The 27,608-nt window shown below is 31.3% G+C and overlaps 2 protein-coding genes across 4 annotated transcripts; one reads left to right on the top strand and one right to left on the bottom strand.

Moving 5' to 3' along the window:
• Nucleotides 1-5,781: 5,781 nt before the first annotated feature.
• LOC108332081 (amino-acid permease BAT1 homolog) lies at nt 5,782-9,066 on the top strand. Of its 3 annotated transcripts, none has more exons than XM_017567190.2 (8): nt 5,782-6,046; nt 6,133-6,206; nt 6,351-6,533; nt 6,743-6,862; nt 6,933-7,124; nt 7,718-8,023; nt 8,183-8,365; nt 8,525-9,066. In XM_017567190.2, the coding sequence occupies exons 2-8, from the start codon at nt 6,144-6,146 to the stop codon at nt 9,014-9,016; spliced, it is 1,539 nt and encodes a 512-aa protein (XP_017422679.1). In that variant the 5' UTR covers nt 5,782-6,046; nt 6,133-6,143; the 3' UTR covers nt 9,017-9,066. The 3 variants fall into 3 exon arrangements, with proteins under 3 accessions (XP_017422679.1, XP_017422678.1, XP_052732884.1); XM_017567189.2 differs by having other exon boundaries at nt 6,127-6,206; XM_052876924.1 differs by lacking the exon at nt 5,782-6,046 and having other exon boundaries at nt 6,054-6,206.
• LOC108332080 (lipase-like PAD4) lies at nt 9,043-16,888 on the bottom strand. Its single transcript, XM_017567187.2, has 4 exons — nt 16,782-16,888; nt 16,326-16,650; nt 10,338-11,063; nt 9,043-10,092 (listed from the first exon to the last, which is right to left on the bottom strand). Exons 1-4 carry the CDS (start codon nt 16,802-16,804, stop codon nt 9,277-9,279), a joined length of 1,890 nt encoding a protein of 629 aa, XP_017422676.2. The 5' UTR covers nt 16,805-16,888; the 3' UTR covers nt 9,043-9,276.
• Nucleotides 16,889-27,608: the final 10,720 nt, after the last annotated feature.

Below are 27,608 nucleotides of genomic sequence, written 5' to 3'. Positions count from 1 at the left end.
GACCTAAAACATCTCTAGGAGAACTAGAATTAGATTTTTCACTGGAACCATCATTTTGTACCCTTTCTTTGACTGGTTCAAATCCAGCGTGCATTCAAAGCAGAGAGAACCCCCAAATCGGGTTTGTCCATCAGCCTTCGTTGCGTCACCAGGCGCCGCTATCACTGGAGCACCGGAGTTCGCCTCCTTCGTCTCCACTATCATGCAACCCTGCAAACAAAAGCCCCAAATTTGCAAACACTAAGCGCATGAAAGATCGCCCCCTCCGACACCTACAAAATCTGGAAGCGCGACAGCAACCTCCGCGTCGGCACTTCCCTCGCCGGCTTCGGCGGTCTCAAAATCCAGTGCGCTGACCAAATGTTTCCTCTTCCTTGGAGATGAAGATCACTAGCAGAGTTAGACTCCGTCGATGACCACTGTCGGGGAGCGGAGCTGCGGGAGGCGGAGAAAGGGGGGAAGGATGGTATTGGGGGAAGAATTTGAAAGGTTGAGAGGATTCGGTTTTAGGGACTGCTGTAGACTGGTGCCGGAAAAGGGAAGGGTTGAGAGGGGAGTGGCTGTAGACTGGTGCCGGAAAACATGGGGTCCAAGGAGGAGACGTTGCCGGAATACATTATCATAACTTGCAGAGAGAATGGGGTTCTGTAATTGAATTGCCAACTTTGCCCTAATTGAATTTCCCCTATTTTAATTTAATTTTTTAATTCAAAATTTAAAATAAAAGAATTTATCCACATAGGCCAAACTTAAACGGCCGTTTATTCAATTTGACGGCAGACCCCTAATTGCCACAATTTTACACAAAAAAGGACCCAATTGAGACGCCGAAAAGAAAAGGGACCTATTTGAGATTCACGCCAAAAATAGGGACCTACCGAGACATTAAACCTTCAATAAATGTCTTTCCATTGACCTATGCAAATCTTCACTCTTCATTTCATCATTTTCTATTTCTTCTCTCCTGTCCTCTCCCTCTTCAACTACTGTTATTCTCACTATAATACTGCAACATCTCTAATGGAGCAATCCTTCCACTTTCTCTTTCTCTTTTGCCACACTCTACTCTTTCACTATCAACTTCTCATGTTCTTGTCTTTGTTGGAACCAAGCAACCTACCATCACCATAATTTATGCTAGTGACAAAAATGTTGCATTGTAAAAAAAAAAATAGAAGAGAGAAAGAAAAAATTAACCTGTTTATGATATTTAACGAATGACGTTGATATAAAATTTAATAAGTGAGAACCAATTTCAAACATTTTTAAAACGAAATTAAATTGATATTATTTAGTAAAACTAAGGACAAAATAGACTATTAAACCTAACTTTAATTATATTGACTTTTTTAGATTGAAAATGTTGAAATTAGAATTTAAGTTACTTTTATTTCTTTTTCTCTAACTTTAACAAATAGGATTGAATTAATAGGTTAGTTAAAAGTACATATGGTCATTTAAAATGAGATTCCAAATAACAAATTGAAAGAATTAATCACTCAATATATTATATTAAGTATGGTTCATGAACATCTAGGTGAGGCATTTGTCCTGGACTTTCTTTTCAATTAATTATTTTTGATTTTGCATTTAATTGATTTTGGAATGCAAAAGGATGATAATGTATAACAATGTTAAGATCATAAAACACATTCATGAAATCTTCTACTCGAGGTCTTTAAAATACCCGAGGTGGTCTTGATATTCTTCTTTCAATTATCACTTATTGGTCCAGAGTCTTTCAATTATTAGTGATTGATTGTGGAGATTCGTTAACATTATGGACTACATTAACATTATTTCAAAGTTCATGGTTGTGATGGTGGTATTGGATGAACAGTTAAATCATAATTCAATTTCTTTTATCACACTTTGAGTATAATAATTGTACATACAGACCGGAATGTCCAAGGAAGATCACACAGGATCAGTCCAACCGAACGGTGACAGAATAACCGACGGGTAGGTTATCTAGGTCATTAAGACCATGATCAAGGTAAGCAGTGATTATAGTTATTGGGCTAAAATTGGGCCGTGATTAACTTTTCAATAATCTCAAGCCCATGGCAAAAACTATAAATACAGATCAAAGGTAAGTGGTAGGTATGTTGCATTGCACATTTATTACTGTTCTATTGAACTGTCGAACGGTTCACATACTGACTTTGACATCGAAGATCTTTGACAGGTTCCCTACCGGACGGAAGAGCAGGACAACGGAGCTTGGAGCGAGACCGGACGACAAGAAGGCAAAATTGTGAAGGTGCTCAGTGACTCAACCCCACAACCGAAATAGTAATAATTTTTTTACTTGGCCGAATTTAATGAATCATGATTAGGTCTATGTCTTTTAAGATAAGTTTTTAGAGAACAATATGTCACCTGTGCAAATATCACATTTAACTATGTCATATTGGCTATGATTTTAAGAAGAAAAAATAATGTAACTTACAAAAATTAGATGTCACTTTTGTAATTTTATAAAAAGATATAGGTTACAATTCACATAAAATCGTAGTTTATACTCTAATTATCAAAGTATAGGCATGACTTTAGAAAGAACTATAGCCTATACCCTTATGAATATGGTTAATTTGTGTAATTCTTACTTGTTCACAAATGGTCATGCTACATCCCGACACAGTAGAAGTTGTGATTCTTCTCCCTCGCCACTGCAAACTCACGTTTTCCATTTTTTCTTCATCGTTGCTTGTTAAGGTTTTTTCACCTTTTCCTCGTTATATTTTTGCTATTTCGTTGTTTGGTGCCACCATTAGAGTCCTGGTTTTGCATTAGCGTTTTTGGTACCATCATTGTCGTTGTTGTAGTCCTTCCCATTGTTGTGGTTCTTAATTTTTGTGCTCCCACACGTTCTTCTTATGGAATGGCTTTAAAAAATTTATTTGATTTTTTATTATTTGAAATATTTACTTTTTTGATATATTGTTAATATAATTTTTATATGCTTAATATGTTGAATTATTTATTTTTTAAAATTTCTTAATTATATGTTTAAATTAATTTTTGTTTGGAATTGTTGTTGTCTTAATTTTTCATTTGAGATTCCTAGTTTTTTGTAAAAATCATATTTTTTTAAATTTATATAAGAGACATTATTAACAATTTATATATATTGAATCTTGAATTGTTCAGTTTGACCATTTAAGAAGATTAATTAATTTTATATAGTTCATTAGTGTATATATATATATATATCTTAAATTTATATATGCTAATTATATTTTGTATTGATCTTTAGGTATATATTTGATTGTGATTTATAACCGTAGAAAACACGCAATAGAATTATTACCGCATAAAAAAAATCAAGAGGGAGTGAATTGATTCATGTTTAAAAATTGCTTCCTTTTTAACTTTTTTTCAAATAACTTGAAAAATCGATTTGAATAAAAGCAAATAAACAAAATAGAAAAGGGAAAAGAAAATTTACACAGGTAATTTTTATACTGGTTCGAATCAAAAAGACCTTACGTCTAGTTGTTAATCTCTTCAAAAGAGAGATCAACCTTTCACTAAATAAGTAACAATTTACAATAGAGAAATAAATATTGAGATTAGAAATCACCTCTCTTAACAAATAACATATGAAAGACACCTATTCTGACGCACAAAAGGATGGACAACTTCACCCTACTTTATAGGTATACTTCACCCCTTAGACACAACTCTAATACTGATGAAAAAGTTTTTTTAAGTTAGGTTTAAGTTAAATATTTATAGATTCTTACATTTGAAAACTATGTCAGAAAACTAAGAGTCAGGTTCACAACTGTCATTGATAATAGATTATCATAACTAATAAATTATTATTCCATAAACGATTTTTTATAATGTTGTCGTTGATGTGATCAAATTAATACTAATAAACTATAACAACTTAAGTATTGTTAAGATAGTACCCAAAAAAATAGAAAGGATAAATTCAGCTCTAAGTTGTTACCCAACAAAGATTCTTAACAAATTAGTTCTTATAAAAATTATACAAAATGGTTTGTAAAATAACAAAGAAGATAAAAATAAAGAAAAGATTAAAAAACGAAATAACAAAAGATAGAAAGAAAGAAATTTATAAAGAGATTTAAAAAGATATAAAACCATGATAAAGAATATAAGTTCATTTCACTCATTTTCCAAAATAGGATTTGAGTTATTCAAAAACTATTGTTTAATTAATTATTTCAAATTAATCAATATAAATTTTTAATTAATTAATTTGTCGGTGTTCTCATTTTTATAAATAAATTCTCAATTAAAACTAAAAATCCTTGAACTTATATAAATAATTAATATGTTATATAGATTTGACATAATATTAAATTGTTATAATATTAAAATCATTACTTAATACACAAAAATAAATCAATTTATCTCAATAAAAATAAAAACAAATCAGTTCCTCATACCTGGTTCTAGCTCTTCTCGCGGTCAAAACCCTAACACCAAAAACCTTCCAGCCTATATTGACCTTTACTCACCTTCGCATTCTCTGGTTCTCACAATTCCGCCTCGCTTCCCTTTTTCACTCTCAAGTTTGATCACTCCCTCCCATTTCCAGCTCTCTCAGAGTTGTTTCCCCCACTCATTACGCACATCAAGTAATAGGTATTAAAGGCTCTCTCCCTTCCTTTCTCTCTCGCACTGCGGCTAATTCTCCGAACCCTAAACTTCACATCAATTTATCCATGCTGCGAAGCTATCTCATTCTCCCCACAGGGTTCGCGAAAATAAAATAAAAAGAAAAAAGGTAAAACTTAGGATTCTTCTTCTTCTGACCAAAAGAAAGAAAAGCCAATAAATTATTTTCCGAGTCTTACAATCATTATTTAAATCAATAAATATATTTTATTTTAAATTATTCGTTTAATTATTAGGAATTGGTATTTATTGGAGATTGAAAACATTTATTACACTTTATTACTTTCATTTACGGTCACTTTCAATATTAATATAACTTGTTAATTACCGTTAAATTGTTTTAATCACAGTAATTATATTTGATTTTGGAAAGCAAAATCAAAATTGGATTCACATTCTCTTTTCCTTAATTATTAATATAACTCGTATTATTATTATTATTAGAATTTTATTAAATAATCAAATTTTATTTTAACTTTTTTCTTCAATTATTAATGTCATTATTACTATTAATATTGTTATTATAATTATAATCAATTGTTATATTATATTTTAATTAATTTATTTAATTATTACTTTATTTCTTTAATTTTTAATATTAATTTATTATTATTATTATTATTATTACTATTTTTATTATTATTATTTAATCAATGATTATATATATATTTCTAATGTTATTCTTATTCAATCATTATATATTTTAATTAGTTTTTTCTTGAATTATTAATATTAATAATATTTAATATTATTATTATTTGAATGAGTAATTATATTAAAGTTTAGTTATACTTTTATAAACCTAAATTTATTTTACTTTCATTGTTTTAAAATTCCGTGCATGGCCATGTGAACATGAGGTGTGGACATGTTCAGGATCCCCTCTATAATTGAGCAGTTTTCTTTATAATTAAATTCCTTCTGTATCTTTTTCTTTATCATCCACTTCCTCTGAAAATGTCAACATAGACAAAGTCCAACTATGCAAATCAAGAAACGTATTTCAAATCTAGATGCCATAAATCAATCCAGTTCATAGTTGTACCATAATAATATAATACACAACTCGACAAAATCATACCCAACTGTTTGACTATTTGAAACGAACCGATTACTACGTTGGCCTATTATAAGAAGAATTACACTGATGCACTGACTTTTCAAGCTACAAGTAAAAGCAACACAAATACTAGCAACTGTTAATCGTTTTTCTCTTTCATAGGATAAGAGAAAACAACCACGCTTCAGTGGAAAAGGCAGCAGTACGATGCATATCGGTAGTAGTTGTCACTTGCCCCAATAGACCATTCAAATTTTGCAACTTCAAAGTTTGAATCTTTCAACTGAAACATTGGTCAAATATCGTTATTTATCTGAACTCTGTTGCTAGGTTTTTTTCTTTTTCTTTTTCATATTACTTATTTTTGAACTCCTCAATAGAAGTCTGTAGTGAAAGAAATTTTGCCCAAGTTCCAGGAGACAGAAGTATGGATTCAGCAGAGAAAAGGCTCAATGAGCTTGGCTACAAGCAAGAACTGAGAAGAGAAATGGTGTGTGTATTCTGTTCTATTTAAGTTTTTTTTTTTTTTTTTGCCATCTTGTGTTTGATGGAGTTCATCATGATCCCAGCTTTAAGAAAATGAAATAGCTTAACTTTTGATTAAATCTGTTTAGCTTTTCCTTTTATGGTGCAGACTATGTTCAAAACTCTGGCCATATCATTTTCCACAATGACCCTTTTCACTGGAATTACACCTCTCTATGGTTCTAGTCTTCAATATGCTGGCCCTGCAACTCTTGTATGGGGATGGATAGTGGTTTCTTTCTTCACTTGGTTCGTTGGGATTGCAATGGCTGAGATATGCTCATCGTTCCCGGTTTGTTTCTTCTCAAAAAGTTTATTTCTTTGTAGTGGCAGTTCTTCAAGGCTTAGAATTTTAAAATACCCAATATTTAGTATTCGACAATGTTTCAAATAGGATTAGCTATGGAAGAAGAAAAAAGTACTTGTTGATTCCTTCTGCACACAAAGATGAGCATGTGAATGAATTTAGAAAACTAACTCACTTCTTATTGAATCTAACAGACGACTGGTTCTCTGTACTTTTGGGCGGCTCATTTAGCTGGTCCAAAATGGGGACCATTTTCTTCATGGTGCTGTGCTTGGCTTGAGACCATAGGCCTTATAGCTGGGATAGGGACTCAGGTAATTTGGTGAAATTTCTGGTCAATATTTTCAGATAATGTTATATTGTAACTCATAATGGTTGGAAAAGGCATATGCAGGATCACAAACTTTGCAGAGCATAATCCTACTCTCAACAGGCACAAACAAAGGTGGAGGGTACTTTGCCCCAAAATGGCTCTTCTTATGTATGTACATTGGCCTTACTGTTATATGGGCAGTTCTAAACACTTTTGCTTTGGAAGTGATTGCCTTGATTGATATAGTTTCAATATGGTGGCAGGTACTATTATTACGTCCTTGTATACACTTTAAATCTTGCATAAGATGGCCTAAGCTTGCTTATTCTGTTATTAAAATAACAGCAGCAGAGAATAGGGGTGTTAAATTGGTGAAAACACCACAACAAGCCGAATCAATTAAGTTGGTTTTCTTTAGTTTATATGTTCAAGTAAAAAACTTAATGTAATCAATGTTACTTGATTATCTATAGTTTAATCATTTGATTTTAAATGTTTTAAGAAATCAAACCCATGAATCGAACCAAACCAGTATGATCTTGTGAAAGAAAAAAAGAATTTGCAAAACTAAAACAAGCCAATACAGTTGGTTTTCATTAGTTCAATCTTTTTATTCTCGCAAATTGAACGAAATCAAACCGGTGGAAGCCCTAAGAAGTGAGAGAGAAAGTTGTATTTTAAGTTGATGTTTTGATTAAACACAAATACCCTTGTGAGTTTGCGTATGTTTTTTATTAAACACAAATAATTGTTCATTTCTTTATAATATATTCTGAAATAAAGTTCATAATATGGTCTACAATTTAAAGGGTTTTGGGCGTATTAGGAAGTAACACACTCATTTATTCGATGTCAGGTTATTGGTGGATTGGTGATAGTCATAATGTTACCTCTGGTAGCACTAAGCACGAAATCTGCTTCATTTGTATTCACACACTTAGAATTAGCCCCTGAATCAACAGGAATATCAAGCAAACCGTATGCTGCTATTCTATCATTTCTTGTCAGCCAGTATTCTCTGTATGGCTATGATGCTGCAGCACATCTAACCGAAGAAACTAAAGGTGCAGACAAAAATGGTCCTATTGCAATACTAGGTAGTATTGGGATCATTTCAGTATTTGGATGGGCCTACATCTTGGCACTTACATTCAGCATTCAGGTAAGTGCATGTAAATCTAAGTAAATAATATAAAATCAATAATCTAGAAGATATAACCAGGCAATGACACCTCTTTTGGTCTTTGTTCCCAAGGGAAATGATTTTATGATCCGAAGGATGATAGTAACTTAGTAACATCACTTCTCAACCCTTATTCAGGATTTTGGCTACCTTTATGATCGAAACAATGAGACTGCTGGAGCATTCGTTCCAGCACAAATACTCTATGATGCATTCCATGGAAGATATCACAATTCTGCTGGAGCAATCATCCTACTATTTGTCATTTGGGGTTCATTCTTTTTTGGTGGGCTTTCAATTACTACAAGTGCTGCCAGAGTGGTAAGTACAGTTATTTTTTGGCAATTGGTAGAATTTATCTTTTGAAGAAAGTGTTAGATTATCCAAATTTTAGCTTTGATTAGAGACTACTGGTGTCAGAAAAAGATATTAGGAGAATAATGACTCCTTACTTTGTGGGGTATCTCAAACAACTTTCAGGTTTATGCTTTGTCAAGAGACAAGGGAGTTCCCTTTTCCCACTTATGGAGGCAACTGCATCCAAAGTACAAGGTTCCTTCAAACGCAGTGTGGCTCTGTGCGGCAATCTGCATTCTTCTTGGTCTCCCAATTTTGAAGGTCAATGTAGTTTTCACTGCTATAACATCAATATGCACAATTGGATGGGTTGGTGGCTATGCAGTTCCTATCTTTGCAAGACTTGTGATGTCTGAGAAGAACTTTAAGCCTGGGCCATTTTATTTAGGCAAAGCAAGAAGACCAGTATGTCTGGTGGCATTTCTATGGATTTGTTACACATGTTCTGTATTCCTTTTGCCAACTCTGTACCCAATTGCTTGGGATACTTTCAATTATGCCCCAGTTGCTTTGGGGGTGGGTTTGGGTCTAATAATGCTTTGGTGGCTGTTAGATGCTAGGAAATGGTTCAAAGGGCCAGTCAGGAATATTGATATTCAAAATGACAAAGTGTAACTTATAGATGTTTAAAGACAGAATAATAGTACAATATATCCTTTTTCTCATTCTGCTGTGTTGATTGGAACCATTGAGAAAACGTTCATCATTCGGTTCAAAAGGGTAAGAGTTTGTTTCTCTAATAGATTTTGTGAGCATTTATTTAAGTAAAATACTAATTCAACCAAGCCAGAAACACTCTGATTATTTTGCATACTAGTGGAGGTTCATAGACATATTACGGAGTTAAGCTTATTTCTTGGTTTAATTTAAAATTTCTAAGGAATTACTTCCCCATCAAGAAATGGGTTAAAGTTGTGTGGGAACCTCTTCACATTTGCTCTGAGTTCCCTCAGTTCTTTCAAATCTTCCACCCATGTACTGTAACTTGAGTTCTTAGCGAGAACATCTTCAGACACCTCCTTGTTATTAATAAGTTCCACAGCATACTTCTCGAATTTCTCAATGTTATCCCACAGCACAGCCAACTTGCTTGTGTCACTCTCGCTTCTAACACTATTCAACCAGTCCCTTGCTTCCTCCACCCTTGCCCAAAAGCACGAATCTTGGGTCAAACTTGCAAACTTGCTTCGCCTCTCGTTGTTTTCTTCTGCGGCGGCGGCGGCAATTCCATCCTTCCACCACCTATCAAACACTTCATATCTCCTCTCTCTGCCATGCTGTAAGTAATGGCCCTTGGTCGTGTGCGTTCCCTTCCCATAATATTCTGCAATGTCTAAAGGCTCAACCAGGAGTTTGTAGAAATGGGAAGCATTGACCCATTTTTCTCGCACGGCCAAATCATGGGGCAGCTCACTTTTCTCCCACATTTCAATCACATCGTTCCAGAACCTGGCCAGTTTATGACGATTCATGTTGACTTTCATGGCCATTTTTTTCGAAGTGTTCCTTCTCCTCTTGAACAAGTCATAGTATCCCATTTGATCAACTTGCTGGTCACACCAGGATTTGTACCATTCTATTTCAGTCCTATAAGGCACGACCTTCGATAATTTAATCGGTAACATAGCAGCATTAATGGTTGGTGAAGGACCCATTCTCCTTGTCAGCTTAAGGCATTCCTTGGCCGATTCCTAAACACAGTACAATGAAAGTAATTTGTTAGTGAAATCTCCTTCCTGGAGAAACTACGAATCATGTGTAAGTGTAGTATTTCTGTCAGTGAGAAGAAAACAGAGTTCCTCATGCTACACTCTAAATGTGTTCAATTAATTGGCAGTTTGGTGTTCACGTGAAAGAAGAGATGAAGAAACATCACATAGTGGTGGAGAAATTATAGCGTTAACTATGCATAATTGAGATAAGATAGTGCATTTACCTGGTTTGCTAAACCTGAAGACTGAACCGCTAATTCAAGACCTGCTTCATAGCTCGAATCAGGAATGTTCCCATGCATGGAATTTTTATGGTTCAAGAATTGCAAAGACAAATTTTTAACATAGTCTCCATACTTGAGGTGGTCCTCAATACTGTAATAGAGGGAACCAGATGTAAACATCAAATGCATCATCTTTATAACAGCTGTTGAACTATCCACACAAACTGCTCCTTCTGATGAAACAAAAAGGTAGCTCCCAAATGGGTGAAACAAAATTGCAGACCCTTCTCCATCTTGTGTGGCTGCATCCAAGGAACTCATTACAACGTTGAACAACTCCTGCTGTTGGTCAGAAACTGGAACTGCGAGCTTCCCAAAGCCTGGAGCAGCTGTGGACAGTCGCCAAAACTGAAGCAGGAGGTTTAGCTGAGCAGTGTAAGGGGTTATGGGAGCAAAGAGCAGCCTTGGCATTATATCATGCTTTGAGACCACATGACAGAAGTTTCCACCCCATCTTTCTCTGAGTATGGCATTGGAGAAAGAGCTATTCCCTAGCATTGGTGAACCAAAAGTGATGCATAAGACTGACACAGATGAAGAGGAAGAAGATATGTGGTGGAGGTAAGACAATAGCCAAAGAGCGCATAGTGAGGCAGTGGCTCCTCCAATGGAGTGGCCAGTTATGACAATTGTTTTCGTGTTGGAATTTCCCATGAGTGCCAACATCTGAAAGGTAAGAGTAAATTAGGCATCAAGATTGTATGAAAAGGAACAGTAACAAAAAGCACTGTTTCAAGAATTTTGTAACATGGATCGTTAATAAAATGATTTTGATTTCATATGGTGGGAAATTGGAACGAAGATACCGGAATTGTTAAAATGAAACACGTTTCTTGAAGTTAAAGTTATTATATTCTTTGTAAAGCAAGGAATGAAACTATAATGATCACGATTAAAAAGCTAGTGGTAACATCATCATTGATTAAGTTATGTGTGTTTATATATATTAGTTTTTACCATGTAAATATTATTAACAACCTTGCTTATAATCATCATATAACATAAAAAAATTCATTTAATAGGTTCTTTATGAAAAAAGTTAGATTTTTATTTTGACTCACTTTTTTTGTAATAATTATAACAATAAAGATTAATTATAATAACTAAATCATTTAAGTTATAATAATTTTTAATTAAAAACTTGAAATCAAATATGATTTAGCGCTTAAGTTCTTTTAAAGATTCTTCATGTGTATTTTCATTTACTATTTGAATTAGAATATGTTGAATATATATATATATATATATATATATATATATATATATGATATAATGCAATATAAAATAATATAATAAATCTATGAGTGTTAGAAGTTGGTAAAAATGGTTAGAATAGGTAATGAGTGGTCTAGGGTGTTATTTATGTAGTTTTGGTGTTGTAGAATTATACAGCAAGGCTAGGCGAGCAAGAAGGACTTGTTGGACGAGTCCAAGGGAGTTTTGGCAGTAAGTTCTAATGGCTAGGCAAGCCAATTCGCTAAGCTCATGGTGCTTTCTGTTTTGGCTCTCGTTAGGCGAGTAGAGATTGCTCGTTGGGCAAGTTTTTAGGATTTTTGGCAGTAAAGTTTAGGGCCTGGGCGAGCTCCCTCACTTGGCTTGGGAAGCCCCTTGTTTGGGGTCTTGTTGGGCGAGCAGTTTGTGCTCACTGGATCAGTGGGTTCGAGTTCCTTGGTTATTTTTTTTTCTTTTCTCTTTTATGCTTGGTTCTAGATGGTGGAATGTTATGTCTAATGTTTACTAATGTGATTTTAAATGATATGATGGTATGAACAGTGTGATTGAACTTTAAATGGTTTGAAAAGAATTTCTAGGGTGAAATTCTTAGTGGTGGTTTCAAGTAAGTGATGTATTGATGTAGGAACTCAGTCTTGGAAGTTATCTTAATGAGCGTCATCTCAGATAGAGAATGCAATTATGTGGTGAGGAGTAGTAGGAGATCATAGTCTTTGGACTAGTGTTCTTTTTCCATATGTGGTAGATGAATTAACCTTGTGTGGTAGTTGGGGGACAGTTATTTCACTACTACAAGTGCTAAACTTGTCATAGTCTAACATCAATACATATATCTGAATGGGTTTACCTAGGTTAATATCATGATTAGGATGTTTGATTTGTTTTGAATGAAATGAAATGTATAATGTGATCTTAATGTGCAATAATTTTTTTTATTATTAACTCACCCTTCTTTTGTATATTCTTCATTGTTTGATTGGATGCGTTGATTTTCTATGGCGATGATCATCTAATGGATGTGAGCAGAGGATGATGATGTGTCTCTAGAGCAAGCTTTGGATGTAGATAGTGTTGATGTATAGATAATATAGTACTTATGTGTTTTTATTTTCTTTTGGTTGTATTTGAGAATCCTATTTAGTACACAGTTTTGGATTAGGATTTTGTAAATAAAATTTAATTTATGATTGTTTAGATATGTATTTATTATCTTGTTAAAGATTTTATCATATTAGACTTGTGATATTCCTAAATAGTATTTTAGACTATTTAATTGGAATGTTACATATACATTTATTAATATTATTAATATGCATGAAAAACTTTAAAGTGTAATTATTTTAAGATGGGGAATAAATTAATATGGATTATATTTTCTCCCGTTTTCCTTGCGAAGGGTGTGGTTATATTAAGATATAGTAGAGATATTATACAATGATGACAAATATATAAAATAAGAATAATGGAAGGTGTATAACTTCCATTGTTGACTCTAAATCCCCTCCACTCAGAGTCTTCGTCAATAGTCAATACTGAGTAGCATTATCTACTTGGTGGCTGTGGCCAATAATTGTTTCATAATAGTGAGTCTCCAATTTCAAATTGGAATGAGTCTTTCTCGTAGTGTCTTGAGAGATATTTAAGGGGACCCATTTTGATTGGTAGGAAGATAGCCTTTAGTCCCGAAACACTTCACTCGCCATCAGTGTTCTTTGCTTTTTGTACCCTAATTGATAGAGTTAAGAAATGCACAGGAAAAGCAAGAATTTTTCGAATGAAACACGGAGCGACATGATGCATAATGCTAAACGACATGAAAGGGCAAATATTTTGGGGCTGAAGACTAGAGTCCAATTTAAAGTCTTTCTTCTTCTTCCTCAGAAACAAACTAGATTGATTTCAATTTATAGCCAAAGGACAATTGGTGACACTCATTATTGAATCACCTAGGACGTTTAATTGAGTTGGAGTGCTGATCTTCCACGGATCTAATAGTGAAATATACAATTATTGTAGAATGAACGTTAGCGAACTATGGAACTAATATTAGTTTGATAATTGTGACATAGTTATTAAAGTGTAAGAACATGGTTAAGGATTGATTGAACTATTATGTTCCATAATGCATATACTCTTTGAAGCAGAGTAAGGATCAACTCGTTAAACAAGTTTTATGATACATACTAGTGTACTAGTATCTTAGTATCTAGTGTCTAAAATCTTTAAAGCAATGATAATTGAAAAGCAAAGAATGTTACTGTTTACTGGTACAGTTTCATAAAAAATCATATCATCCAACTCAGGTTCAATATAGTTAGAATATTAAGAATCATACTATTTGAGCTGTGATTTATTACAATTTTTGTGTGATACATTTGATAAATATTTTGTAACCCGAATGTTAATAGAGTGAATTGAAACTTAATTGTATGATTTGCAGTTCAGTAATTCAGTTCCGTCACGATTGATTTGAGAAGAAGGCCCGAAAAATAAAAGGTCACAAAGAAACACAGAAAAGAAAAAACTCAGCAAAGATAAAATTCAGTAGAGAAAATGAAGTTCAGCAAAGAAGACGAGCTGCGAACAAGATAGACCATTAAGAAGATGACATCGGATAATTAAAAGAATGGGAGAGACAAAAAGTTAAAAAGTAGTAGAAGAAAATTAACACTGAGAAGAAAGTAGATGATTAGTGAATAATGTTTTAAACTAAAACGTGAAATGCTTTTTCACTTTTTTTTTTCTTTTCTTCTTGCACTAATGGTTCCAATGAGTGATACCATTTTATTTTCATGATGCCATCTTGCTTGCCGTGACCATAATATTTTATGTTATTTTTTAAATAAAATTATCTCTCATAACAAAATTATTGTTTAAATTAATATATAAGTGTTATTATATTTTAATCTTTTTATATAGAATTAGCTATTATTTTTTATTTTATTTCTTTTGTTAAAAAATTTCAAAATTATTTAAATTAGGATATATTTATTCTTATTGTTTTTATTTTTATTATATATTTTATATAAAATTAGTTGTTTAAAGAAAATATTCAAATTAATATAAAAATTTTGTATTTTTGTATTTCTTTTATAAAAGTTAGTAATTTGTAAAAAAAATTGTTTATTTTATTTTTTAGATTATATGAATAAGATTCCATTGATAGTTCAAAATGAGTTCCCAATTTCTTAAAAAGTAATGTGTTTTCTTAATATAAGAATATATATATATATATATATATATATTAAGATTCTACAATATAAATTGATTAAACGATATGGAATGTGGAAATTTATTAAAATTTTCGAATATTCCATGTATTATTCTTCTTTGCTCACTTGTAAGAAAAGTATATCATTCTTCTTTGCCTTTATTCTTTCAGCTTAACTACCACCGGGAAAAAAACAGAAAGTACCTAGAATTGGTGTGAAAATGCCAAAAAAAAATGGAAAATAGATTGGTGAGAAAGGGAATGGGAGGGATGTTGATATACTGATGTTTATCATGTCACTTTATGCTTTTCTTTTGTAAAATGTTTATTTCATCATGTATTATTAGATAAAGAAAAGAAAATATGATCAAATGAAAGTAAGATAAAAAATGTAGGATATATAACTCTCTTTATGTTCATTTCAACTTTAATCTTCAATGTGTTGCTCTCTTTATTATTGACTTCGTATTACTATTTGTAAGCTGTGTTTAGTGTATACAGTTCAGAAAATGAGTAACACGATCCACTAAGATCTCAAAAAAAAAGAAAAAACAGAGAAGAAAATATTGGTATAACACTCATCATGAAGATGAAAAGAATATATATATATATATATATATATATATATATATTATAAAAAATAAAATGCTAACATAGAAAATGTATAAATACAATTTCTCCAAAGAAAAATACTGGACAATGACTATTATTTTTAACATATAAAAGGAGAGATGAAAGATGCAACAGAAACAAAAAGAATAGAATTGAGTACATGAATATTATTAAAGAAATAATATTGTACAGCGAAGAAAGATATTCAGTTCTTACGTTATTTTTTATAGATAAAAAAGTGTTGTAATTTATATACTATCTGAAAGTTTTTTTTAATGTCGACACAGACATTAAAACTTAGCCTTTCTTTTGTGTGTACTTGAAAACTAAAACTTTTAAAATGAAGAAAATTAAAGTGGAGTGAATAATTTAATACCTGTTTAGCTATAATAATTAAACTCTTGCAAAAGTATGTTTAAACTAATAAATACAAAACATATTCCTTCCAAAAAAAAACCCTTAACAAGTGTGGTTATATAGTTGGAATAGTTCTCAAAATAAACTTTCAGTTGTATAGGATCATGCTATTTACACTATTTAGTTTATCTACAGTGTTATTAGTGTATCAAAATACCAAACATACGCACAAGAACAAACTTTGCAAATATACCAGAGACAAACTGATGCCAAAACAATAACAAAACGACGAATATACTGCGTTTTATTTGGAAAGAAAAATCATCTTCAATTTTAAGGCCATCAAAATAGTACTGTAGGAGAAAATAATTTTATATTGTATAATTACACTATCGATGTATAATCTATTTTTTTTATGAGTTAGTATAAGCCTAACTATGCATCATTAGCGTTAAATTTTGACATAATACTATGAAAATTAACAAATCTTTAATCAGAGTTGAGAATTATGAAACCTGATTTTGAAATTGATCGAAAACGTTGAATAAGAGATTCAGCATCCCAGCATGCACCATCACAGGATCATCGTCTTCCTTGTCGCGACGAGCTGAGAAGAGTGTTACGTCACCTATGCTAACCAACGGAACCAAGGTTCTCCAGCTAGAGTCCGCCGCCACCATTTCGATGCCGGGGAAAGCGATGTACACCACGCCGCCGACACCTTGCTCTGTCAGGAAACTCCGTGGCGGGGAGGTGGCCGTGGTGGTGCACAGCCTCCACGACTCCGACAACAGCGGTGTTGAAGCCAGGAACGTGGCGAGCATCTCGCTCGTCTCGAATCTGACACATCGTTTGAAGTTATTAGCAAGAAAAGTTTAACAAATTAGCGCGACTTTGGTTTTAGTTGGAAAATTTTGAAGTTATTTTTGATTTTGAAGAGTTTGTGAGTGGTGAGGAGAGTGAAGACTTACGATGAAGCTTCGTCGGCCACCATGGGAGATTCTTGGGTTGAAGTCTTGTGGAGAGAATTTATGTGATCGAAGATGACAGTGGGATGAACTTTTTCAATGGTGGTGCTTTTATACAAATATTTCCTCCATTATTAATTTTCATACAAAAATGCTATATTTAATATAAAACATCAACAAATTTCTTATATATATATATATATATATATTATATATAATTATTTTATATTGTTAACTTTTTCTCTAAATATTACTTAAATTAGATTTTTTTTAATTTGAATTAATATATTTTTTTTTATTTTCTATTTTATTCAGTCTCATGATAATGTTTTTTTATTTAACCATTTTTATATTATTTTTTATTTCTTTTCATTCTTCACATTTATTAGTATGTTTATTTCTTTTTGTTTTATATTCTCAATTTCTTTACACATTACTAGTTGTAAATTCGACCAAAAAAATATAGAGTATAAAAATTCCCTATAAAAATATAAAGATATGCATAAATATATGTAGAGTAAATTTCCTAAAAAAATATAAATTAGTGTATAAACAAACTAATATGATGTGTATTGTTAAACTTGTCTAGTTAATGCATAGACAAACTTCTTTAATATGTGTTATTATACTCGTCTAATCAAGATGTATTTATCTAATGTGTATTATTAAACTCATCTAATATATATTACAAGACTTATCTAATTGGAGAATAAATAGATTATGAGTGCATATTTATGTCCACATTTATGATTTAAATTCAAATTTTTTATGAAATTATTCTGTTTAAATGGTTGATTTGAATAAGATTTGTGTTAAGTGAACTTATTGAGTTTAACAATTAAAAGGTCTTAAAAATTGATTTTTAGTTACATAAATTATTCTTGGATATTCTAATGTTTATTTATGCAATTGAAATTAAAGTTTGATCATTCAAAGGATGAAAGTAAATTATCCAAGTTGCGAAATTGAAGTACCTGAAAAACACTAGAAGGGGAGTTGAATAGTGCTAATGGAAAACTTTTCGCAACTCTTCTGATATAGCACATTGTTGAGCTCTTGAAATTTTCTTTTAAATGCTTAGATGCTCGACTTGATAAATATGTATGAGCGATAATAAATTTTGACATGTTATTCAGAATATATATTATATCATTTTGTAAGAACTTCCTTTATGAAAATTAATCGTTTAGCTTGAAAGATTCTTTTGTTTAGAAAATAAAGAGCAACTACAAGTTTTTGTGAGAGGATCATTTAGACAAGAGAAGAGATAATTACGCAAGTGATTTTATACTGGTTCGCTCCAACGGAGTTACGTCCAGTTTCCTCTGTAGAGGGTTCCACTATAATATTCACACGATTACAAATGAGTATTAGAACCATTTCTGGTCTTTGAGTATTAGCACCACTCTTGGTACTCAACAACCCTAGCCGAGATTTCCTTTGTGTATTTGCACCACTCCTGATACTCAACAACCCTAGTCGAGATTTCCTTTGAGTATTCGCACCACTCATGGTACTTAGCAACCTTGCTAAGATTCCTTAACTCAAACTGAGTTTAGTTGTAAGCATTTTAATTCTTTTCAGAATTGCAATCAATGATTACTTACAAGTAGTTCAGACTATATCTCTCGCAAAGAGGATGTGATTACAATACAAAGTAGTCTAAACACTCGTAGGTGTTTCTCTCTTTTCTCTTACAATAGTAAGCAATACAACAATGAAGTTTGAGAGGATTTCTTTTCTCTTTTTCTCTTCCCTTCTCTTCTTTTCTCTTCTATTTTTCTCTTCTTTAACTCAGATGTATTCTTTTTATTGAGCTCTTTGTTTTCTTCTCTCTTGAATGCTTGTGGATGAATATTTTGTTGTAAGCTTCTCACTTGACTATCCTCTTAAGCTATCCTCTTGAATTTCCTTTTGAAGGTTCTTCAATTTAAACATTTCATGAGTATTTGTCCGTTAGGCTGAGCTTTTAGCCTTGATACTCGTGCTTTCTCTTTCTTCTTTGTACAACAGTCGTTAGGTAAGTCAACTTGTTAGAGCAAACATGTTTTTCAGTACTTTGCTTGAAGTAGGTTGTACGTTCCTTTTAGGCATGAGTTCAAGTGAAGAACATTATGTGAATGTCTCCTTTGTCTCTAACGTCCACTTTTAATATTTGATTTATAGCTCTCTAGATGCGTGTAGAATAGCTTATTTGCAAATAGTAGAGTAAATTGTGCATGCAGCAGATATGTCTTTTCTTATCACTTTTGTTATTTTTAAACGTTGAGCATTTAATGTCATTTAATGCTTACTCATAACCACAAAATGCTTTTTGATTTTGTACAGTTAGGTAGAATTTTTCAATTAAGCTTTTTTTAAAGATACCAAGAATTATATGGAGACTTCATCGTTGGACGAAGTATTGTTTAAGCTTGTGGTATCATTTAGTCAAGTAAATGCTTCTTTTGGTTTTGTCTCTTCCTTAGATAACATTTAACTTGTTAAATATTTCTTTTTATATTTTAATAATTAAAGTCTTTTAAAGTGTTTTGTCAGAGACATCGTCTCGACTATTTTTCTTCCGAGAGTTATGTTGAATACATCTTTCATGTATGATAAGCATCAAGCATTTATCATCAACTCTCTTAGACGCTTTAGACACAATAGCATTCAGTCATATATCTGGAAGTTTTAGCCTAGATGTTTTTCTGTTACCTAAGATCCTAAGTTCTTTCCTAAGCTTTTCTATGTTGTTGATTCTAGTCCTAAGTCTTTGTGTAGGTTTTGTAGGTATTAGTGTCTCACGTAGCAGAAAGAGTTTTTAGAGCCAAAAAGCGTGTTACAGTCAATAACCTAGATAAAATGGTTCTTTTATAAATTGTGTTTTTCTCTTAGAACTTTTATCGAACAGTTTGTAAATAACAAGAGCAGAGTAAAAGAAGATCACACCAAAATATTTTATCCTAGTTTGAATCAGAAGATTCTACGTCCAGTCGTTAATCACTATAAATAGTGATTAACTTTTCACTAAAATATTGTTCATAGATTACAATAGGATGGAATAAAAAGTAAGAACAGAAAACACCTTCCTTCGACAAACGAACAGAAGAAATTGCTCAATCAACTTGAAGAGAACCGCTTCGACCTTAGACCCACTAAGTGCAAACTTCTCCTATTCATAAGACTTGATTTGAGAACTTTTAACACTTGAAAACTTCCTCAGAGCGTTTCTATATTTTCAAGTAGCTTAGATTTCTTTTCACTCTCAGAAAGCTTCCATTAGGCACACAACTCTAATACTCTCAAAATGAAAAGTTACCTTCTAAGAGCTGTGATTACCTCTATTTATAAGCCTAGGTTCGTGCAGGGTCAAAAACTGAAAAGACACCTCTCAATTGCCAGTGATAATTGATTATCATAAGTGATAAATGATTATTTGTGTCTTGTTATGGGGTTTTCAAAAAGTGATAATCAATTATCTTGAGGAATAATCGATTATTTGTGCGACTTAGGCAATACTGACTTATACTGAAATAATCGGTTATTCTGAGCAATAATCAATTATTTGCACGAGCAACTCTTTTTCAAATGAGCTCGTGATAATCGATTATTACACGAAATAATCAATTATCTGCGCAAACATCTTCTAAGCAGGAAAACTTCTAAGTGTTCTTACATAAACAAAGTTATTCCTATACAATTAATTCTACAAAATGATTTTAAAGAAATTACAACTAAAGTCTTCAAGTTCTTCATCCTGTAGTATCATCAAAACCTATAATATCTTCAAGACACCAATACTGCTCATTGGTAACCGGTTTTCTATGTTTGGGGATTCTAGTTCTAGGTCTTGTGTTTTCACCTTCTATTGTTCATTGATTATTATCCCGTTTTAATGTTATTTGATTAAACTTCAAAACATGAGAGCATTTAGGCGTATAAACGATTTTGTCTTAACAATATTGCGTATAAAGATAGAAGTGATAAGCGACGATATAAATTAAACAACAAATAAAATGAACAGTAAACAAAAAAACAATAACCAACAATGTTTTATTAAAACACAAAAATAGATTACATGAATGTAAACATGGACTTCCTAAGATGAACTCTAAGAATCTGGAGAAACTCCTTCAGATTCTATGTTATCCTAACTTCTGGTGTACTTCCCCTTAGTACATGCTCCTAGATGTTGACGCATCTACTATTTCTCTCTTCTCCCCATTCTTTTGAATTCTTACTTTAAAATCTTCTTGTCATGGTAGACTTTCATCTTTGACATGTAAATTCTTGTGGATTCATAAGCTTGTAGCCTTAATTCTTCAAGTTCTTGCATCTTAATCTTTCTTTTTTCTCCAATAGCTTTTAAGTCAAAATTAAGGGCCTTCAAAGCCCTTTGTGCTCAAGCTCTACTAGCAAATTGTAACATCCCAGAATCTCACATTGAATAATTCATAGCTGATATATGTCTATACATGTTTTAAGCTCAGATTTCAAAAATCCTAATTATAACTTGAGTTCTTCTATCTCTCCCTTCCTTGCCATTGGTTCAGACGACATTCCTTCATCTGCTCTCCTATAACGAATTATATGAAATATAAAAGTGGGGTGGAAAGGTAGATGGAGAAAAATAGATGAAAAAAATAATAAAATCAGTTGGTGGAGAAGGTGGTGGATAAAATATAATTTAGGAAAGTAGATGAAATAAATAAAAGTTAGTAAAAGAAATTAATATAAAAGTGGGGTGGAAAAGTAGATGGAGAAAAATGGATGAAAGAAATAATAAAATAAGTTGGTGGAGAAGGTGGTGGATAAAATATAATTTAGGAAAGTAGATAGAATAAATAAAAGTTAGTAAGAGAAATTAATATAAAAGTGTGGTGGAAAAGTAGATGGAGAAAATGAATGAAAGAAATAATAAAATAAGTTGGTGGAGAAGGTGGTGGATAAAATATAATTTAGGAAAGTAGATGGAATAAATAAAAGTTAGTAAGAGAAATTAATATAAAAGTGGGGTGGAAAAGTAGATGGAGAAAAATGGATGAAAGAAATAATAAAATAAGTTGGTGGAGAAGGTGGTGGATAAAATATAATTTAGGAAAGTAGATAGAATAAATAAAAGTTAGTAAGAGAAATTAATATAAAAGTGGGGTGGAAAAGTAGATGGAGAAAATGAATGAAAGAAATAATAAAATAAGTTGGTGGAGAAGGTGGTGGATAAAATATAATTTAGGAAAGTAGATGGAATAAATAAAAGTTAGTAAGAGAAATTAATATAAAAGTGGGGTGGAAAAGTAGATGGAGAAAATGGATTAAGGAAATAATAAAATATGTTGGTGGAGAAGATATGATTACAAAAATGTAAGTGGAATAATTAGAGAAGTTGGTATATAAAAAATTAATAAGAAAATGAGGTGGAAAAAATAAATGAAAAGGGTATATGATGTGGAAAAACAAATAATATATATATTTTTTATTCTTTTGTTCTTTTTTTTATTTATTTTTGTGAAACCTTATTTATCCGAACGAAATTGGGTATTGATACCCACATACTAGATTAAATGGAGTAAGACCTATAAAGGTCTTGAATGTTGTTCTGTAAGCCCCTAATGTGTTAATTTCAAATAGTAGTCTTTCCTTGAGTGTGTGACTATATTTTCCATTGAGTTTGTGGGTGATAAGTTGTATCCATAAGGATTTGGTAGAATACACAAAGTTTAAACTAGCTTGACTTGAATAAAACAATAGAAAGGTGGATAAAGGTGTGAAAACATATTTTATATGAGAAAATAAAGTTAAATTCCCAAAATGACAAGCTATAAAGCAGTTTGTAATTAAATATATTGACTTCAAGATGATCAAGATGTGTTGAAGCTAGATTTCACCAATTGTTCCCTCTCTTGTAATGGTTTAGTTATTATTTATAAAGATGTAATTAATCATGTCTTGGGAGTTCACTTTGAATGTAACTCTAGGTTCATTTCTTATATATAGAGCCTAAGATCACCAAACTTCAGTATGATTCCTCAATGATTGCTTAAATGAATCGCTTGCATTAAGTTCATGATTCTATAACCAACTAGCCTTAGGTATATTCCTAGCATTTAAAAGCAATAGGAGAATTAGTTGGACCACAACTTGGAACCAACTCCCACTCAATCTCAAGTCAGTGAAATAAGATGAGTGACCAGTTCATCCAACAATGAATATAAACTAATTCACAAACATATAATAAAAGCATACTTCGATAAATAAAACAATATCAATACAAGAGAGTTCAAAGGATTACATATTTGTTTTAACACTTTAAGAGGTTTAGTTGTAACATCCCAAAATTCTCACACTTGAAAATTCATAATTTATATATTGTAACATTACATTTACGGTAATATTCTGTAATCTCACACTTAAAAATTCATAGTTAATATATGTCTATACATATTTTAGACTCAGATTTCAACTACAACATTATGAGTTGAGTTCTTCTACTTTATTCTTCTATCTTTCTCTTCATTGGTAGTGAGTCAGACGACATTCCTTCCTCTGCTCCCGTATAACGAATTATACGATCATCGCACATACCCAAACACAAACACAAACAAGTAGGGTGAGCTAACATGCAATCAATCATTTATGAAACATGCATATTTACTTTGATGCACTCAACCAACCTCGTATAATAATTATGTAAAACACACTCATACCATCATACAACAATCTCATCATAGATACTCATTCATTACTTTGATACACTCGATATACACTCATTCCACAATACCCAATAGACATTTATTCCACAATACCCAATAGACACTTATCCCCGACGATATGTTGATGAGCGATCAATGGGAGGTTCCGCACTTGTGATGTCATTCTTAGTCCCCTTACTATGTCCGAAACCGGCACATAGACCAGGACATCCTGCTTTCCATACCATCCACAAGGTTAGTCCCCTCACTATGTCCAAAACCGGCACATAGACCAGGACCTTCTGCCCCTCTCACAACATAATTCATCCTTCTCTACTTGAGACTGGATGATTATTAAAGTATCAGGATAACCTCCAACTTCATGACCCTCAACATCAACATATACATACATACCATGACATTACAGAATCTCTCCACGAGACTCATACCATGCTCACATTCCTCAACTCATATTATACGATTACGAAATCTCTCCATAATTCTCATATCATGTTCAGATGCATAAATTTAAATCCAATCATCACAATTATAATTCATAATTCCATATCTACCATAATAACATGAATTCATCAGACATTTCCATTCCAACAAGATATATTATACAATAATTTAACAGTACATAATCTGTTCAATATGATTTGAGTTAAAAACTTGTCGAGTAGACTTCCAGGAAAGAGAGATGTGTCACAATGGACAACTTAAGTACCAAGTCTTTCCTTAGCCAAAGTGTTCATCAACTAGTTTTTAACAAATTTCTTATTTACAAATTTAAAACAACAGCATATAATATTAACACCGAAATTCAATATAATTTAATTTTCTAATATATAATATATTGTATTACTCATCTTCCAATCTTCAAAATACAACTACAAATAAAATTTAAGAATATAATTATTCAAGATTTTACTCAATTCAAATAAATTTACTATTTCGTGAAAACATTTCTCTTCACTCATATCATTAATTAAATATCTGAACCAATCAAACTAATTAACAACATGTTTATATCATGTGGTAAAATTTTCAGTCCAATCCAACGGTTAATAAGGCAGAACTCATAAGTTTTGTATAAATGGTCCAAAAACAGAAATTAAGCAATATTAAGATCCCTAAGAAGATACAAAATTAATATCTCTAAATCTGTAACTCGGATTTCAAATCTGAACGGTCAAAGTAATTCACTATGTGTTAAAAACTACATATTAAACTTTTCGGTTGATCCAACGGTTAACTACATAGATATTGAGGTTTTACCGAGGTAACTCAGGGACAGAATTTTAAGTGGTTTTCGGTTATACTCAAAATGCGGAACCAATTCCTCTAAGCACAGACATCTTATTACAAATCGGAACGGTCAAGATGACTTAATATGTCTTATGAACTACATAGTAAAGTTTGGGCTCAATCTAACGGTAAATGAAATATATCTGAAGTTTTTACCATGATAACTTAAGAATAGAAATATAGTGTTCATCAGATTTTTCAAACTTTCAAAATTACTTTCTCAAAACATAGACTTCCAATTACAAATCCGATCGGTCAAAGTGTAGTAATATATCCTAAGAATAATATATCAAATTTTCATGTTGATCTAACGGTCAAATAGGTCAGAATCTATATTTTACCGAGAGGACTCAGTAACTGAACTACAGGGGTAATTAATTTACTCAAACATGAAGGATTTATTTCTCCAAGTACAGACTTCTAATTGATGATCCGAACGGTCAAAGTGAAGAAATAGGTCTTAGGATTCATATATTAAACTTTTAGCTAAATCCAATGGTAAAAATAATTAAAAGGAAGGTTTTACCATAGTAATTCGAAAATAAGAAAATTATAATCATGAAAACTAAATTTATATAAGTGAATAGATAACTACCATTACCAAAATTTTAACATGTTCATAACTCATATTCATGATCATAACATGTATAAAAATCATATATAAGAAGGATTAGCTCCCCTATCTCTATTCCAGACTTAATCTCGTGCTTAGAAATTGTTCCCCGAAAACTTTCAGAATTTCTCCTTTGCAACTAGAATTTCCTCCAACTCTCTTCTCTCAAAATTTTTCTAAATTTTTGGTGCAAGTTTCAGCCTTCCCCCATGCTTGCAATTTATAGTCCAAAAATTTTACTATTCATCATTTTTTTTAATATTATTTATTATTTTAATTTCACCACTTACATAATGGATTTACTACTTACATAATGGATTCACCACTTACATAATGGATTCACCACTTACATAATATATTCATAATGGATTCCTTAATAATGACTTCAAATATAAATGCTTTCTCCATTAAATTTTATTTTACTTTTTTTTTTTACAAAGAGGTAGAAAAGAGTTTGAACCCATCACCAAATTTTTCTACCAATTAAGTTACCAAAATTTCTTATTTAACTTTACACATTTTATAAACTTATTATATTTTCCATTCATAAAGAAATTTATTACTATTAGTAATAAAATTGTTACTATTAAGGCAAATATTTTTCATGGGTCTTACATTAGCTCCTTATAGTAGATGGAAAGAATACAAAATAAGGAAGAGTCATCCTCTCTTACAACCTCTAATAATGTTCTCTACTTACAAAGGTAAATGTCTAAGAAACTCTTTAAAAGTCTCTCTAAGAGTCTATTTTGAAATCTCTCTTCACTCTTTAAAACTAGAAAAGCAAATTTGTTTTCATAAACTGTCCATGGTGTGGCTTGAGTAGTGTACCTCTAACCGTAAAGGTTTCCTCCCAAATGTCTTTTCTTTTTGGCTCAGGCTTCATGTTTCAATGTTGTAGCTTTTGAATTTAGTTTACTTTGTTTCTATGTTAAGTATTTTTTTTTTCAATTTAGTACCTGGTTTTAAAAGTGCATATATTGAATTTCAAAGTTATTAAAATTGTATGAATCAAGTCTCTTCCGTTAAATGGATAGAAACAAAATTAACTCCCAAGTTATGTGATGCACTTTTTCTTTTCTCTCCTCTGCTTTTCTGGGATGCCGCAGTTTTTGAATAATTTTGAATACATCATATGGGTGAAGCAATTAATGTGGCTATTTTCATCCTAATCGAGATTCCAGAATATTGTCTGATTACTCACTTCTCCAGCACTCTCTGGAACTGTTAATTTCTCTGTTAATTCCTGATCAGATTTTGGCAACTGCGGCATGAACTCTTGATCTAATACTACCTAGAAGAAAGATATTTATTTAAATTCATATTTCAAAATTTTGAAAATATCAGACGGAAGAAAACTAAACAATTCAATTTATAAATATTTTTATTATAAAAAAAAGGTAACATTTCAAACAGAGAATAAAACTAACAGAACCAAAATTGATAAATTAAAAAAAGAAACTTAATTAACGAAAAAGAATATCAAGAGACTAAAACTAAATAATGACCATGTTAGATATACCAAAAATATTACACCTAACACATATTTTTTTTTTAAATAAACTTAATATAAAATATATATTATCAAAATATGGTGTAGTTTTATAATTAACATAATTTTTTATTAATATGAATTGAATACCACTGAAATTGTATGGTAGTGTGAAACTTATCTTCATTTCTAGCAAAGCATAGTAATGACTAATTTTCCTAATTTTATTCACAAAGTACATATTATTTTAGTTAACTAAAATTGAAATACATTCATTATTTATAATTATTTTAATTAATGTAATTATCTATTCTGATAATTTATTTTAATATATATATATATATATATATATATATATATATATATATATATATATATATATATATATATATTGTCACCTTATACTGTTGTTTTTGTATAAATATTTGTAATAAAAAGAGGACGAGGATTGTAATTTATTATTTTAGGTTAGAAGAATTAAAATTGATCAAAATGTTTCGATATATAGAATAATTTCTCTTAAATTTTTTTTGTCCGCAATGAAATAGTATTTTCTCAACTCAGTTTTAATATTTTTTTAATAACATTCTAATTTCTTTAATGTTCAATTTAACGTTGTATAAATAATTAATTGATAAGTTTATCATTTTTTTTAATTATTTTAATTTAAAAAATGTATACATGTTAAGTAAGTAATGTAACATCCCCAAATCTCACACTTGAAATTTCATAATTTATATATTATA

Source organism: Vigna angularis, chromosome 4 (assembly GCF_016808095.1).
Source record: "Vigna angularis cultivar LongXiaoDou No.4 chromosome 4, ASM1680809v1, whole genome shotgun sequence".
In the NCBI taxonomy this organism is placed as follows: domain Eukaryota; kingdom Viridiplantae; phylum Streptophyta; class Magnoliopsida; order Fabales; family Fabaceae; genus Vigna; species Vigna angularis.
This window is presented reverse-complemented; position numbering and strand designations above follow the sequence as displayed.